At 41.4% G+C, this 17,136-nt stretch overlaps 1 protein-coding gene across 1 annotated transcript in view; it reads right to left on the bottom strand.

Annotated features, from left to right (window-relative positions):
- The window catches only part of Ppa2 (inorganic pyrophosphatase 2), a 78,743-nt gene that overhangs the window by 16,763 nt on the left and 44,844 nt on the right, over nt 1–17,136 (bottom strand). The window contains 1 exon segment of the mRNA XM_028857203.2: nt 15,122–15,248. Coding sequence (XP_028713036.1) covers nt 15,122–15,248 — 127 coding nt within the window.

Below are 17,136 nucleotides of genomic sequence, written 5' to 3'. Positions count from 1 at the left end.
GTGGCCTCTTCCTGAGGCATTCTGCAACAGTATCTGTGTTTTCAGTAGAGGATTTAACTAAATATCATGTAAGCAGGTGAATCTATTAATACAAAAGTGTTGGCTTCCGTGAAATTAATTTTGAATGTTCTGAAAGAACCCAATAAAAGTGGTTACTAAAAACATCTGTCAACAATTTAGGGCTGGGTAATAAAGCAGCTGAGTAAGAGGAAAAACCAAACATCTCCAATGCATGCAGACTGCTGAGCCAGTAAGTGGGAACAGCATCTTACATAACAGAAGTCAAGTTCATATAAAACGCACTTCAGTGAACTCTTCTTTAAAAAGATGGCTTAATTTTCATTTTTATTTTAGGTGTGTGAGTGTGTTTACCTACATGTGCACCGTATGTATACCTAGTGCCTGTGGAGGCATGAAAGGGCCTTTTGGACCCCCTGGGACTGGGGTTACCAACAGTTGTGAGCTGCCATGTGGGTGCTGGGACTCAAACCATGGTCCCATGAAGAGCATCCAGTGCTCTTAGCCACTGAGTCACCTCTCCAGCTTCTTCAAAGGAGTCTTGTATGAACTGTAGGAGCAACTATTCAGATTTCTGCCATTAGTGTTTTTAAGGGGAAAGACAGAAAGGAAAAATATCGTGAGGTCCAAGTGTGCTTTAATATTTGAGGATGGGAAAACCAAAGTCCTGTGGCCAGAACTCAGTGAACAATGGAGCTTGTGAGAAGGGAGGGGCAGCCACATACTTGTCACCCACAACTCTCAGGGTCATGCTAAGGACTTTGGCTTTTATGTTGAATTGGTTCAGGGCAGGGGCATACATGTTGGAAGGAGACCTTTCCATCTGCCAGGTGGAGAAACCACCACCCTGTAGAGAGGAGAAAATGAAGCAGAAGACCTAGTAAGAAACGTAAAAGGCAGAGCATGTGGTGCACATTAATCTCAGCATTTGTGAAGCAGAGGCAGGTAGATCTCTGCAGTGGGTAGCTGTTCAGCTTTGACCTGGAAGCACTACCACCACTGAGGCTTTGGTAACTGGCCTGCCTACAAGGCGGAGCCAAGACAGGAGCCCTTAAGACCTGAGATCCGCTGGCTCTCATAGTTCCTGGATCCTGGACGCTGGAGGTAGACCGAGCAGAGTTCTCTAGAGAACACCACCAGACTGCACTACACCTTTCTTGGACCCTGTAATCTATCCATTTACTTGTAAGTTACCCCATAAAACAAACCTCCCTTTTAACTACGTGGAGTTGCCTTAATACTACAACCAATAAATCTCTTGTGATTTGGAGGCCAGCCTGGTCTACATGTCATGTTCCTGAACAGCTAGGACTATGTAGAGAGACTCTGCCTCAAAAAAAAGCAACCAAAAGAAGAGAGTGGGGGGAGGAAGGGAGGGAGGGAGGGAGAGAGAGAGAGAGAGAGAGAGAGAGAGAGAGAGAGAGAGAGAGAGAGAATGTCTACACCATTGAAGATAGAAATTGAAGAAGATATCAGAAGATGGAAAGATCTCCTATGCTCATGGATAGGTAGGATTAATATAGTCAAAATGGCCATCCTACTCAAAGCAATCTACAGATTCAATGCAATCCCCATCAAAATTCCAACACAATTCTTCACAGAATTTGAAAGGATAATTCTCAGTTTTATATGGAAACACACAAAAAAAACCTAGAATAGCTAAAACATAAAATTAAAGAAACAAAAACAGAACATGGGAAGTACCACCATCCCTTATTTAAAATTCTACTACAGAGCTATAGTAATAAAAACATGGTACTGGCATAAAAACACACACACTGATAAATGGCAATTGAACTGAAGACCTAGATATAAATCCACATTCCTAGAGACTCCTGATTTTTGATAAAGAAGCCAGAAATACACAGTGGAAAAAAAGACAGCATCTTTAACCAATGGTGCCGGGCAAACTGGATAGCTGCATATGAAAGAACATAAATAGATCTATATTCATCATCCTGCACAAAACTCAACTTCAAATGGATCAAGGACCCAAAATAAGACCAGATATACTGAACCTAATAAAAGAGAAAGTGAGGAATAGTCTTGAACTCATTGGCACAGGAAAAGCCTTTCTGAACAAAACACTGATAGTACAGGCACTAAAATCAACAATTAATAAATGGTACCTCAGGACACTGAAAAACTTCTCCATGGCAAAGGACACCATCATTTGAACAAAGCAGTAGCCTAAAGAATGGGAAAAGAGCCGGGTGGTGGTGGCACACGCCTTTAATCCCAGCACTCGGGAGGCAGAGGCAGGTGGATCTCTGTGAGTTTGAGGCCAGCCTGGTCTACAAAGCAAGTTCCAGGAAAGGCTCAAAGCTACACAGAGAAACAAGCAAACAAACAAAACCAATAAATGAATGAATGAATGAATGAATGAATGAATGAATGAATGAATGAAGAAAGAAAGAATGAGGGAAAGGGAAAAGTTACTTACCAACTATACATCTGATAGGAGTAATATCTAAAATAAACAAATAACTTTAAAAAAAAAGACATCAAAAACCAAATCACCCAATTAAAAATAGGGTACAGAACTAAACAGAAGTCTCAAAGGATGAAACATAAATGGCTGAGAAATACTTAATGAAACAGTCAACATCTTTGGTCATCAGGGGAATGCAAATCAAAACTACAACAATCAAAATGGCCAAGATCAATAAAACAAATGACAGTTTATGCCTGCAAAAATGTAGGGTAAGGAAAACACTCATCCACTGCAAATTTGTACAGCCACTATGGAAATCAGTGTTGTATTCCTCAGGAAGCTGGGAATCTATCTACTTAAGACCCAACTATGCCACTCTTGGGCATTTATTTACACAAAGTACTCTACATCCTACTACACTCAGCCATGTTCATTCATGGCTATTCATAATAGCCAGAAACTGGAAACAGACTATATATCTGTCAATAGATGAAGGGATAAAGACAATGTAGTACATTGACACAATGGAACATTACTCAGCTGTTACAAAATCATGAAATTCATAGATAAATGTATAGAACTAGAAAAAAATCATTCTGGGTGATGTAACCCAGACCCCAAAAGACAAATATGATATGTATTGACTTATATGTGGATATTAGCTGATAAGTCTTCATTAAGCACGTTACAATCTGTAGAACCACAGAGGTTAGGTAGAGAGTAAGTGAGGAGGTGAGAGGGAAGGATCTCCATCTGAGGGGAAATAGAATACCAAAAACTCCATAAAGTAATAATCTAAAACACAGAAGAGCAAAAAGACTTACCAAAGGGGCTTTTTGTTTGTTTGGTTGGTTTTGAGACAGGGTCTTTCTATGTAGCCCCAGCTATCCTGAAACTCACTATGTAGATCAGGCTGGCCTCCAACTTACAAAGACTTGTTGGGATTAAATGTGTGTGCCAGCATGCCTGGCTCACCCCAGGTTTTAAATACAGCTTTTATAGGGTGTCGTAACTTAACCGTCTAAAACTATGATTCCTTTATAACAGAGATATGTCCAAATTTAAAACTTTAATTAATAAGTAGTCTCTGTAGAATTTTTATATTAAAATGATAACACAGTGCTTTCCAAAGTATCATACCACCTACACAAAGTCACTGAAAATTGCAGAATTGTTTGAGGTACCAGCTAAAAAGCAGAAGAGACAATAACAAACTGTAATAACAGACAGATCCAAAGCCCGAGTCCTTCTAAGTCCAAGTTTTTTATTTTATTTTTAACTTGATTTATGTTTCTATAAAAACAAAGAAATAAATCGAAAACACCTTAATTAAAACCTACCGTTCTACCTTTGCAGATGACACAGAACCTAAAATTGGCTTTCCATTTGAGGAGGGCCGTTAGTTAATAGCTCCTCTACTTATTTAACAGTTATTTGAGTCAAAAAAATTGTGTCAGTTGCCAAATATGAATTACCATTTCTTAGACATCCTAAAATTTTACCTATGGATGCAGCCATGATTCTACTTAAGAGGAAAATCTATAGCCTTCTACTCTGTTATCTTTTGAAATAAAAACATGAATTAATGATTTAGAGAGGTATTATAAACATAAACATTTTAACTAATATTAACAGTTTTTGCAGTCTACACTACTACTGAGAAATAAATATAGCTAGGCACTCACTGCTCTAAACATATGCTAAAAATAACACATACAAAAGGGATGTGGACACACACAACACACATATACATGCATATTAACTATTCAAAATATTTTTTTCTTTTCTTTTCTTTTCTTTTTTTTTCCAAGACAGGGTTTCTCTGTGTACCTTTGTGCCTTTCCTGGAACTCACTTGGTAGCCCAGGCTGGCCTTAAACTCACAAAGATCCGCCTGCCTCTGCCTCCCAAGTGCTGGGATTAAAGGCATGTGCCACCACCGCCCGGCTCAAAATATTTTCTACAAACATAGGTTTTACTTGTTGACACTGAAGAGCAGACACAAAATGAATTTCTAAACTAAAAAGATAATGTTGGAGACTGAACCAGGACCTCCTGCACACATGCTACACAGGCACTGGACCACCAAGGTAGACACTTAACTAATTATAAATTAATTTCTTACTTCATGATCAACCATATGTGTGTACACACATGCCATGGTGGCACATGTCTGGGAAGCAGAGGACAACTAATGAGTCATTTTCTCTTTCCATGTGGGCCACAAGGATTGAGCTCAGGTCATCAAGCTTGTTGGGAAGCGCCTTTACCCCCTGAGTCCCAATTTAGTTCTTATAATTTTTTTCTTGGCATGTGTCTGAATTAAACAATAATTTAAAAAACACATTTAGAACAAAGGGTGTATCTTTTCATGTAAGTACAGCAGATGAGACTTTCACTCAGTTCTAGAACTTAAACCAAACCACTGACAATTATGAACATTCCTCAACTGAGAATTTTACTTTGGGGGAAACAGAGATCGCTAAGGAAGAGAAGATTCTGAAAGCATGTCTTAGCACGCCACCACAATGAACTCACAGTAAAGCAGATAATGTGTGAGAAGAGAGAGACAAACAACAGAATCAACCCAACAAGTGAACAGTAACAAAGCCATAGGGCTCTGAAACCCAGTCCAACAGAACAAAACAATGGGTGTATGGGTCTGACTCTACGGTTGAAAATAAGACTGGGGCTGTCCTGAGCATACTGGAGTAATTCTAAGGTTCTAAGGTCTGCATCAAGTAAAAAGTAGCTGACAGAAATTAATCCTAAGATGACCCCCATAACCAGTCACCACAGTAAATCCATCCACAGTGGAACCTGTGGTCCTGAGAACTCCATCCATATGCTTTAGTTACAGATTGTTTTAAAATATTAGGTAGTTACTGTGAATATGTTGAAAGACCTTCAGGAAATATAACACTATATGAATGCAAATGAATCTTATCTGAGGAAAGGGAACTATAAAACAATAAAAATAAAGAAGAAGCAGTTGAGATAGTGTCTGGAGTGGAAACTCAGCTCTTAACAGACAAGCTTAGACATGATGAAATAATAAATGTCAGGGGCCCACAGGACGCAGCAGTAGAAATGACCTGGTCTGAGAAATAGCACAGACAAAAGTTTATGTAATGAAAATGGCTTTAGTTATCTGGGAAATGGTAAAAAGTGATGTAAAGTACAGGTATCACAAAGCTCAGAAGAAAGGTAAGAAATAAGTGAAAAAAAAAAGTGTAAAAAAGCTAGCAGCATAAATTTCTCAAATTCAACAAGACCCAGCAAGGTAAACACAGACAAAAGGACCCGGTAGCATAGCACAGAAAAAAACATGCTGGACTCCAAAAGCAAACAGTAACAAAGACACAGAGCCCTCCAAAACCCAGTCTCACAGAAACAAACAATAGGCGTGTGGTCTGACGCTATGGCTATAAATAGACTCTTTAAATCGGTCTGAGAAAAACTGTACTTTTATGACACAAATGCCTGCTGACATGTTAGAAACGACAGAGAGAAGAAACAGACATGGGGAAGGGGAAGGCAGGCATGTGTTTTATGGAACTTAGAAAATAAAACCTATTAACTTGAAACACTGTATCCAGTGAAACTATATTTCCAAATGAAAAGGAAATGCAAATTTAGTTCTTATAATTTTTTTCTTGGCATGTGTCTGAATTAAGATAAGGAAAGTTTACCACCGGCAGCACTGGGCTATGACACACTGAAGGGAAATGAGATCAGACGGAGATGTGGACCTAGGGGCTTTCCGGAAGGGAGTGAGTGGGCATGGAAATGGGAACTATGGATACAAAACAATCCTTAAATATGTGCGCATTTCTCCTAATTTATTATTATTATTATTATTATTATTATTATTATTATCATTATCATTATCATTTTGGTTTCTCAAGACAAGGTTTCTCTATGTAGCTCTGGCTGTCCTGGAACTCGTTCTGTGGACCAGGCTGGCCTCGAACTCACAGAGATCTACTTGCCTCTGCCTCTGCCTTCCAAGTGCTGGGATTAAAGGCATGAGCCACCACCATCCAGCAGTTCTTTTAATTTTTAAAAGGTATTTTATTATTTTTAAAGTACACTTGCTGTTTCATATACTTGTGAAAGGCATCAATACACTTGGACAGACAGCTCACCAGCTTACAATAATTGTCTTATAATTACATCTAACTCAATAATCCTATTTACCTGAGTATTTCCATATAGGAAATGAAAACATATTTCCTATCAAGACTTCAATGTCCATATCAGCCCCAAATTGAAAATCCAAATGTTCATTCACCAGTGACACCACTGTGTATGGATACCACAGAGTTCCATCCAGTGATAAAATAGAACACACTACTCTGCCCAGCATGACTCTCCAGAACATGTACAAGAGCAAGAAGTCATATTCTGAAGGCTATGCTTCAACCACAGGATGCCTGTTAGATCACTGACACCAGACTACACCAATGCAAGTTCCACAGAAGACTATCAGGACAGAAAGGATAGTTGCTGGGGATGCTGCAAATGCGTTGCTCTGATTGATCGATAAATAAAACACTGATTGGCCAGTAGTCAGACAGGAAGTATAGTGTATGCGGGATAAGGAGAGAGGAGAATTCTGGGAGGTGGAAGGCTGAGGCAGAGAGATGCTGCCAGGCGCCACGAGGAGAAGCATGATGTAAGATACCAGTGAGCCATGTGGCAAGGTATAGATTTATAGAAACGGGTTAATTTAAGATATAAGAACAGATATCATACACTGTTGTCAGAACCCCTTAAACTCTCTATTTAAAGTGCAGTGACTGTATGTAATATATGTAGTGCTAGGGATGCAGCTCAGTTAGTAGTGCTCACCTGTTCAGCTAGTATGCACAAGCAAGTTTGAGTTTCATAAACTTCATACGTCGTTTCATATGTAGTCCACACCCATAATCCCAGCATTTGGGAGGTAGAATCCAGAGGATCAGAAGTTCAAAGTCATCCTCAGCTACATAGCAAGTTTGAGGCCGGCTGGGGATACATGAGATTGTGCCTCAAATAATCAAACAAAGCAAATGATAGTCCTACTCTTCAAGGAGTTCACAATTGAGATAGATGGGAAGACACAGAAACAAACGACAAACAGGAAACCAAACGTTTAGCTGAATTAAACAAAATGGTGTTTGTGGGGGACAGATTATGTTTGCCTTACAGAATCAAGGTCACTTGGATGAGAGATGGCTCTTGAAAGATAAGGTGCTTCCATGTAGACAAAGAACATTTCAGTGATGGGATGCATCTGCAAAGTCACCTGCTATAGAAGAACCTGGCATCCGTAGGAGATGGGAGATGCCAGGTGTTGGGGGAGTTTACACAGTAAACATCCCAACAACAGTGCAAAGTATCAAATGACTTCTCTCTCTCTCTTTTTTTTAAAGTAAGAATTTTTTTTATTCATTTTACATACCAACCACAGATCCCCTTTGCTTCCCTCCTTCTACCCCCTAGCCCCTCCCAACTCACCCCCATTCCCTTCTTCAACAATGTAAGGCCTCACGCCTCACATGGGGAGTCAATAAAGCCTTATACATTTCAGTAGAGGCAGGTCCAGCCCCACCCCCACCCCCACCCCCCGCCTCAAGGCTGTGCAAGGTGTCCCACCATAGGTAGTGGGCTGCAAAACGCCAGGTCATGCACCAGGGATGGATCCTGATCCTACTTCCAGGGGGGCCCTTAAGCAAGCAGATCAAGCTACACAACAGTCTAGCAGAGGGCCTAGTCCAGTCCCATGGAGACTCCACAGCTGTTGGTCTAAAGTTCACGAGTTCCCACTAGTTTGGTTTGGTTGTCTCTGTACTTTTCCCCATCATGATCTTGATGCCCCTTGCTCATAGAATCCCTCTTCTCTCTCTTCGACTGGACTCCTGGAGCTAGGAAATCAAATGACTTTTCAAACGTAGAGAATTTGGATGTCTTTGTAAAAAGAGAGTGGGAAGGTTGTCTACCTTCCTCCAAAATAAGATTTCTCTAAAATCAGTTTGATAAATAATGCAGAAGGTAAATTTTAGTTTCAGGATGCTGAGACAAGAGAACACTGCTTCAACAGAAAAGCAAGATAGGGCCGTTTAGGGCAATGCAAAGGCAAGAACAGATCTGAGATACTTGTGAGGTCAAAATGAGAAAATGAGTAATAGATTATATATTGGTGACTTAGCAAGGACATGTAGATGACAAATGTCACAGATATAAAAATAAGGTAATATGCATGACACTAAAGAAAGACCTACAGTTATAATGTCAAAAATCCAAGTATAAAATGAATGTTTTTCTCCTGTTGAAATCAATGAAAATATACCTATTTTGGAGGTATATTCAGATTTCATTCAAAATGTCCATTTTTGTTTCTTAATACATATACATCCCCTTATGTGTCAATTCAAAAAATAAGAAATTTAGTACTTATGCTATACTGGATAGTACACAGAGGCAGCACAGAATGTTACACTTAATCTTACTGTTCACCCTCACCAACTGAGAACACCTGTACTTAACAGAGATTTGAAGGGAAAACCATGCTGCTTTTATCTGGGTTATTCACACCAATCCTTAACACAAGGAAAAGAAGGCATATATCCCACTGAGGAATTTTCATATTTAGGCAAAACCCAGTAATATAAGTGTAATGCCATTCCTTTGCTTCTGTTATGTAAAAGGATTAAAAACAAAACAAAACAGGAAATTGAGCTAGACATGTGTACAACCAGCCCCTCTACACAAAATCCACGGGACGCAAGAGCATGTGTTTTTAATGCTGCTCATAAATATTCACAAGGAACACCACTCAATCCCTAATGCTCACCACATCTTCTGCACCACAAGCAGAGGCTCCTGCTCAGAGAATGATTCCTTAACTGTTTGGGCTTACTCAGGACCTCCGAAGATGCTCATGTTGCCAGGCCTTTCCAGACGCTTATGTCTAACGCACAGGGCTTCGAGCGATCCCATCACTGTGCTCTCCTTCCATTCTCCGTTCTCCTCCCTGCCCCACAAAGTCGACTCTTCTCAAGTAAAAACCGATACTAAATATACTCACCACATGGAAATGGAAATTAATACTATTCTAAGTCTCTCTGTAAATCTAAATACATTAGGAAACACTCTCAAAAAGAGTTAATGGATTCTTTACAAAAATACATTCATTACTAGTTAACAAGGAACTCTGCATGACCCTGCAAATGAAAACCATACCAGGGCCTGTGCACAGACATTTCAATGCCTTCCTAATGCAATTTTATTTGAAGCATATTGCAAAGTGGCTACAAGAACAGACAGGCATGGTGTCAAGACTGCCCCTGAATCGCCAGTTCTAACACTTAGGAGTCTCCCTTAGACAGATTAAGAAGCATGCTGTGCTCCCAAGAAATCTCTCACGATCCCATAGTTGAAGCTATAATTCTGCAATGTATACAGCTCTGAAAACCCCACAGCAAACAGCATCAGTGTGTGTAGTTGATACACTGCTAATAATTTCAATAAACTTCCCTTCAGCAATGACCCTCAAGACAGCTCGGTTTGCTTCCGAGGAAGACAGGTGAAAGGTATTGCTGGAAGGAACTCAGAAATGGGAAACGGATAAGAGGCCAACCCACAGCTGTAGGATGGAGGCACTAGGGTTGGGGGAAGATGCACACATGACTTTCCCAGGCAAATGGGAACATTTTAGAACTTAGACTTCCCCCATGTTACTGCATCATAGGAATATGACCAAAGCCCTAAAAGCTACAGCGGTCAAGGTTAAAAAATAAAAAAAAGCAACAGATTCCCAGTAATTAATTGCTAATGATACGCACCACACCCTCTCCCCTACACCCAAGCCTCTCCACCATTAATGAACTCAAAAGAACAGACATCAAAGGAGCTACCTCTCTAGCTGACTTCTAATTATCACTTCTAATTATCATTACTGCCTCCGGGAAAATGGTCACCACCCCCAGAAGTTACAGATACACTAAACTAACTCTGCTTTAGAAGACCAAGGAGGCACAGCAGTGAAGTTCCCGGGGTCTGGAACTAGACTGGATTTGAATGGCTGAAGTTTTATTTTGTTTAAGTCATTAATTCTCCCTTCCTCTGGTGAGCTCAGCACACACTAGGGCTCTAGAAGTCCAACAGTGATGCACTGCCCTTCCGGAGCCCAAGAGTGCAGGGAGGGAGAAGGAACACTGGCTACAACCGTCAGCAGAGACACTCTGCTCAGGACTGCTATGCCAACCTAGCTCCCCTCCTTCTACTTCGTCTTCCAACGACAAAACGTCATTCCAACAACACTATTAAATTGTGCTCTAGGAAGAAGAAAAGCAAACACATATTAACTTGATTATTTTGTAAGTGGTAGAGGCACTAGACATGTTTACATAGAAAGAGAATCTATAGCCAAACTGATGCGCTTTCCACACGTTCATTCCTGCCCTGAAAGACAAGAAAAGGACCCATGAAGTTTATGTGATGTTTAAATTTTCCTAAATGTGTGTTCAAATTCTATACATTTGAAACACTTAAAAACTCTGTTAACTTGAGGACAATTTTGATGCTGGCCTTTGAAAAATATTTCAAACTCCCTCACTGTAAAATAAGTTCCTCAGGTAAATTACTCATTCAGAATGTACCAAAATCAACATAATTGTTCTGATTTTAAGTTTTAGTTTTTAGGCTTTCATTTTTCAAAAGTATAAAATCACCTGATAGGCCAAAGTTCTTACCGGACAAAAGACAACAGTTTTCATTTAGTTAAAAACAAAACCATTAGAAATGGGTGAGCTGCCAAGCCCTACTAAGGTCCTCAGGTGGTTAATCAAACCAAGACAGAACCCCACTTCAGTTTTCTTAAAAAGCTCTGAACTTGGTTATTTCTTAACCTAGCATTATTATCTCTAATAGCCCAGTCATCTCCAGTGCAATTAGGTGCCCAGGGAGTCTTATTAACTCTTTCAGGCCATTAGGGTACCATTATGAAGCATTAAGGACTAGAAACTAATTACAGTTGATTAAATAGTCTCAGTGCGCCCCAAGTGTTAATGAGCCAAAAAAAAAAAAAAAGAGACCAATTTTCTATCAGGGAGGAGGGGTATTTCATTTAATTTCAAACTTTCTTTAGCCTTTAAAAAATGTCAGTGTCCGATACATCTACAGAATGTGAAACTTGATAGTAGTGTTAATTTTTTAAATGAGACTCACTGTGTAGTCCATGTTGACCTGCAACTCACAGTGATCTTCTTGTTTCAGCCTTTCAAGTGTTCGGGTTTGTAGATATAAGCTGCTATGCCCGGCTACTAATGTTAAGAATACATTCATCCAGCCAGGAAAAATAGATTTTGCTAAGTGAAACATGTTCTCTCATGCACTGGCTTCTTCCAGATCAGTCACGTCAAAGCTAAAAACTAGAAACACAAAGTGGCACACTGTAGCCTACCAAAGTCTGCACATGTTTTCCATTGGATAAAATGAAAGCAGCAATTTCATTATAAACAAAATCACTCTTGGAAAACCCACAAGCATGTCTCTATTAATATAGTAAGAGATATATAGATAAATATGTTGTGGTCAGGCTGTACCCTGCTTTAAATTACTCTGTGTCCTATGGCACAATAGCTTTCAGGCTGTTTCTTGGACTAAGTGGACCCGATTTGCAACGCAGTACTTAGCTCCGCCAGGGCTAAGGCATTATTCTTATCATTCTCCTGCAGGGAATCCACCAATGCCTATCCAGCACACAGCACAAGGCACAAAACAGTCATCAACTTACACCAATAAAAAGTGCCACTTACTGGTCAGCTGGGGGGAGTGTTAGTTAGCTCAGTCACTGTATAAATTATAATCGAGGTCCCTCAAAGAACTACAAATAGAACTAACTATCAAGTCACCAAGATATCCTCCCCACACACACACAAAAAGGAGGAAGCAGGCCCACAAACTTATCGAATACTAGAACAAAGAATGCAGACCCCCTCACCCCGGTCATATAGAAGATATATAACAACAACCACTGACCCCTCATCAGACAAATGGGTGAGCATAGCACAGGAGGGCCCGAGACTCTAACTGCCCTGGCTGGATGCCCTGGTTTCATGTAGCACACTGGAACTGCAGCCAGCCACATCCTCACAGACAGCGCTGTGACTGTGCCCCTTAAAGTTACCATCTTGCCTGACTACCTGCAAGGACGCATCTGCATCTGCTCTCGGCCTTTGCCTTGGTAGGCAGAGAAAAGGGGAGGATATTTTAAAAGCTTCCAGACTAGTGCACAAATTAAAAGTACTTTAAGAGTCGATCTCAACCTAGTCAAAGAGCATCATCAGAACAGAAATGGTAAGGGATGCCAGAGCGGACCTAGGCAAGCTCCTGTGCACTGTCAGTGGGAGTGGAGACTAGTGCACCACTGTGGAATCAGTCTAGAAGCTTCTCAGGAAACCAGCCACAGGACTGTAGTCTGTCCCAGCGAAAATACTCCTGGGCACACACCCAATGGACTCGATGTCCTACTGCGTAGACGTGTGCACATACCTGTTCAATGGCCCTCTATGCATTGCTAGGAAATAGAATTAACTTAGATGTCCACCATGAGGAGAATGGAGAAGGAATGTGTGGTACGTATACAGAGTGGAATATCACTCAGCTGTAAACAAGTTAAGATCATGAAACCTGCATGTAAATGGGTAGAACTGGAAAATACTCTGCTTAGTGAGGTCACCCAGACCAGAACACAAACTCTGCATGGTCTCTCTCAAGTGGAGAGCCTGGCTTCCAAGCTTGTGTTTTGTGTCACTAGGGGCACAAGTGGAAGCCAGGGAACTAGCTAGGGGTCATTGGGTGTGTTGAGGGGTATTCTTCAGGGATGAGTAGTAGATAATAGGGGAAATAAAAGCAGTGATGTAGAATGCTGAGGGCAGAAAAGGCTTAAAAAGGAAAGACAAGGAGGGTAGGAAAAATGGGGGAGGGTTAACTTATAGGAGGAGTTATAAAAAAAACCCATGGAAACCCACCATCTCTCCACTCAAAAACTGTAATTGGAGGGAGCTAACAATGAAAATAAAAATAATAAAAAAGCAACATCGAAGACTATAGCCGCAGACACGGCCTGGGGGGACACAAAGAGGAGCCTGTGACGGCTGTGCAGCAGGCTCAGAGGAGCCCATGCAGAGCTGATCACTTAATAGAGTTTATCAACGAACTGATCACTTGATGGCACGCAGTACCATTATAAACTCCATCTAGTTTTAAATTTTAAGTTTAACCAAGAGACAAAGCATGAACAAATAATATTTAAAGAATATAATGTACCCAGGTGGTGGTGGTGCATGCCTTTAATCCCAGCACTCCTCGGGAGGCAGAGCCAGGTGGATCTCTGTGAGTTCGAGGCCAGCCTGGTCCACAGAGTGAGATCCAGGACAGGCTCCAAAACTACACAGAGAAACCCTGTCACAAAGCTTCCAGAAACATGCTAGGCACACACTGTACATCTACAGACAAATAGTAAGGCTGTGAGGAGCTGGGTTGTCAGTGATAGATGAGAAAGCAAGAGATTTCAAAACCCTAAGTTCTACACGAGGCAGTCTGGAGTCACTGCTTGAAGTCAGGGAAGTGACAAATTTTATATAACGCTGCGTCCAAGCCTGACAGTGGCCACCTTCATCAGGGCAGTGTGAGTCCTTGTGGGGGATCCTCAGGACCAGGGCCTGGTGATGTTCTCTCATTGAAGGAAGACAGCAGAGATGGTTATCGGACCCTTAACAGATCCTCTACTCCCAGCTATGGTGTATAATTCTGCCTTAACTATATACACATCCCCTTGTTACCCTCAAGAGGGGCTACAGACTGTGAAAGGTTACCTGAAGGGCATTCCTTCTCTATCGAAGTCACCGTCCATGCAAGGATGGCTTCCTGCTGCTTCCATGTTACCTATGTGCCTGTAAATAACCCTCTCCATGCTCTGAAGGGAGCCTGATAAGCTCACTGGCTCCCCAAGGTGGACTTCGGTGGAATGTACTTAGGTTTGTTGTTGGAAGAAGGGAGCAGATGCCTATTCACCTATCCCCAGGGAAAGAGTCCCTCCAACATAAATACAGCTTGAGATGTGATACTCAGAATTACTAGGATAATTGAGGAAGAAACAAAATATTAAAAAAGAAATAGAGAAGAATCATCAGGAAAGTTTTAATCCCTGTCTGTCTAAGTGACAACTAAGTCATTACAGAAAGTACACAAATTAAGAACTAGCCATGTAAACATGTTGCTTATAGAACCAAAGCAGCTAGTCAAAGAACGAAGAACACATGGGGAAAAAGAACCAGGGAGGAGGAAGCGGGGAGACAGAATGGAAGGGCAGGTTGGGGAGGGGAAGAGGAAGAGGAAAGGGAAAGCAGTACGCAGGAATAGACACAGCAAATTTCTTTGTATCTCATACAAAATATCATTTGTCTGTCTCATATTTTTCTTTTGCCTTCCTCCTCCTAGCAATATGACACAGCTCATTCAAAAATATTTTAGACTGACCTCTGTGGTCTATAGAAAGAGTTTTAAAACACCGCTCAACACCTAAATACACAAACTGTGTTTTATGTTATTTCCCTTTCAGTTCTAGGAATGCCAAAGACACACTGATTTACTTCTGTTTTCTGGGAAGATCTAGACTTACCATGAAATTTTTCAGCCTCGGGATCATTCACATTGATAGCAATTATTTTCCAATCTGTGGCACCCTCATCGATAAGTGCCAAAACCCCAAGGATCTTTACATGGATCACATCTCCACAGGAAAGAACCTGCACAGAGAAAAGATGCCATCATTCACGAGACTTGGGAGGGTTTAACCATAAAACCCACACTTACACGATGGAAATGTAATAGTTCTAGTAAATACAAACCATGCAAAAATGGTCAGGAAGCCTGCCTTGCAGTCTCTTTCCCAAGAATGAGTATCTCAAAACTTCTACTTCCACTCATGAAAGGATTGCCAATTAGGCAACCAAAACAAACAAATGAAAAAAAAAATGTATACCCTTCCAGAAACCAGACATTAAACAACAGACAGTGTAGGACCACGACTCTAGAGGGGAGCTGCCCAAGAAGGGGGACCCTGCAAACTGCCTGAGGTTTCTGCCCAACGCAACTGTGGAGCACAGGCCATAGCAAGGGAAGCCAGCCAATGCCCCCAGACCTCCACATCTGTTCCACGGCATGAGTGCATGTGCATGAGAACACACTTACATGCGGTATGCGCGAGTGCGCGCGCGCACACACACACACACATACACACACACACACACACACACACACTAAATAGATACATAAATACATAAATGCAATTTAAAAAAGAGAAGAACCACCACCACCAGGGAAGGTGAGGCATAGACTGGAATTAAGATTTTACTCCAGAAATATACACAGTGTAGAAGAGGCTGAAAGTGTCCTCAAGGAAAAGCTACTTCATACCTGCCCCAACAAGTATTCTATTTTTCTGCCTAAAAACGATCAAAAAGATTGTCTTCAGAAGACAACGAATGATAATGAAACAATTGTTGTTAGAGACAAAACAGGTTTCATGAGGTGCTTAAAAGTGAGTTTAGGATAAATTAAATAAGAAGCTGGGTGCTGAGGGCCCTGGGAGCACACAGCAGGTGACAGCTAGTGTTTGGCAGGTCGACCCACCAGATGAGTGACTTCCTGTTGGGGAGCCCCACCTGGCCAGGCCATGGGGCCACTGGCTGTGGAAACCAGCTGTTTTCTGTCTGTAACTTTCTCGTGTGCCACCACTATACCTCCCTAAAAAGAATAGCTGTGGGGTTCCTTCCATGGCCCATTGGTAGTGTGTTTTACATCTTTACAGCTGTGGATGGTCAGGAGGATGATTTCTGCATAAGCAGTATAATTCTGATGAATAGAAAAAAATACCAGAATATTTTTCTTTACTGACTCAGGAAAGTAACAGTATTCTCAGGCTCAAAGACAGCTAATTTTAGACTTCAGAACAAATTCGAAACAGACTAAGCTGCCCCTGCAAATAAAATCCACACAGACAAGATCCCGGGTGTCATTTGTTGTAACTGTGTAGAGACAGATTCTCAGAGAAAGAGGTTTTCCTAAGATGAAGAAAAAGAGAAAGCTACTGACAGAAAGCGTGTGTGTTTATTTTTTCCCCTCAGATAGAGAAGTCTAGCTCTCAGATAGACAATTTTCCCTGAGCTCTCACTACTCTGAGGCAATCTTTCTGCTACCCTGGAGCCAACCTGGGAGCTGGCCTCCCACCGTCTGCGATAGCGGGGCTCGGGAGATGGTTCAGTCGCGCAGCCACGCGCTGTGTAAGCATGAGGACCTAAGTTCAAGTCCCAGGACTCCTGTCAAAAGCTGGATATAGGGCTTGTAACCCCAGGGAATCAGAAGCAGGGCGAACCCTGAATCTCTCTGATAACCAAGGCAAATCAGCAAGAGCTGAGGTCCCTGAGAAACTCTGTCTCAAAAAACAAAGTGGATGCCACCCGGAAGAATGACACCAGATGCTGACTTCTGACACCCACAACATGTAACATATGTGCACATGCCCTCTCCCATGTACATACACATGTCTGCACACAGGTACATACACCACTCTGTCAGAAGTGGACTCTGACACTCTGCTGCTTGGGAAAGTGATTTCACTGCCCTTGGGTTGCC

Source organism: Peromyscus leucopus, chromosome 6 (assembly GCF_004664715.2).
Source record: "Peromyscus leucopus breed LL Stock chromosome 6, UCI_PerLeu_2.1, whole genome shotgun sequence".
Taxonomy (NCBI): Eukaryota; Metazoa; Chordata; class Mammalia; order Rodentia; family Cricetidae; genus Peromyscus; species Peromyscus leucopus.
This window is presented reverse-complemented; position numbering and strand designations above follow the sequence as displayed.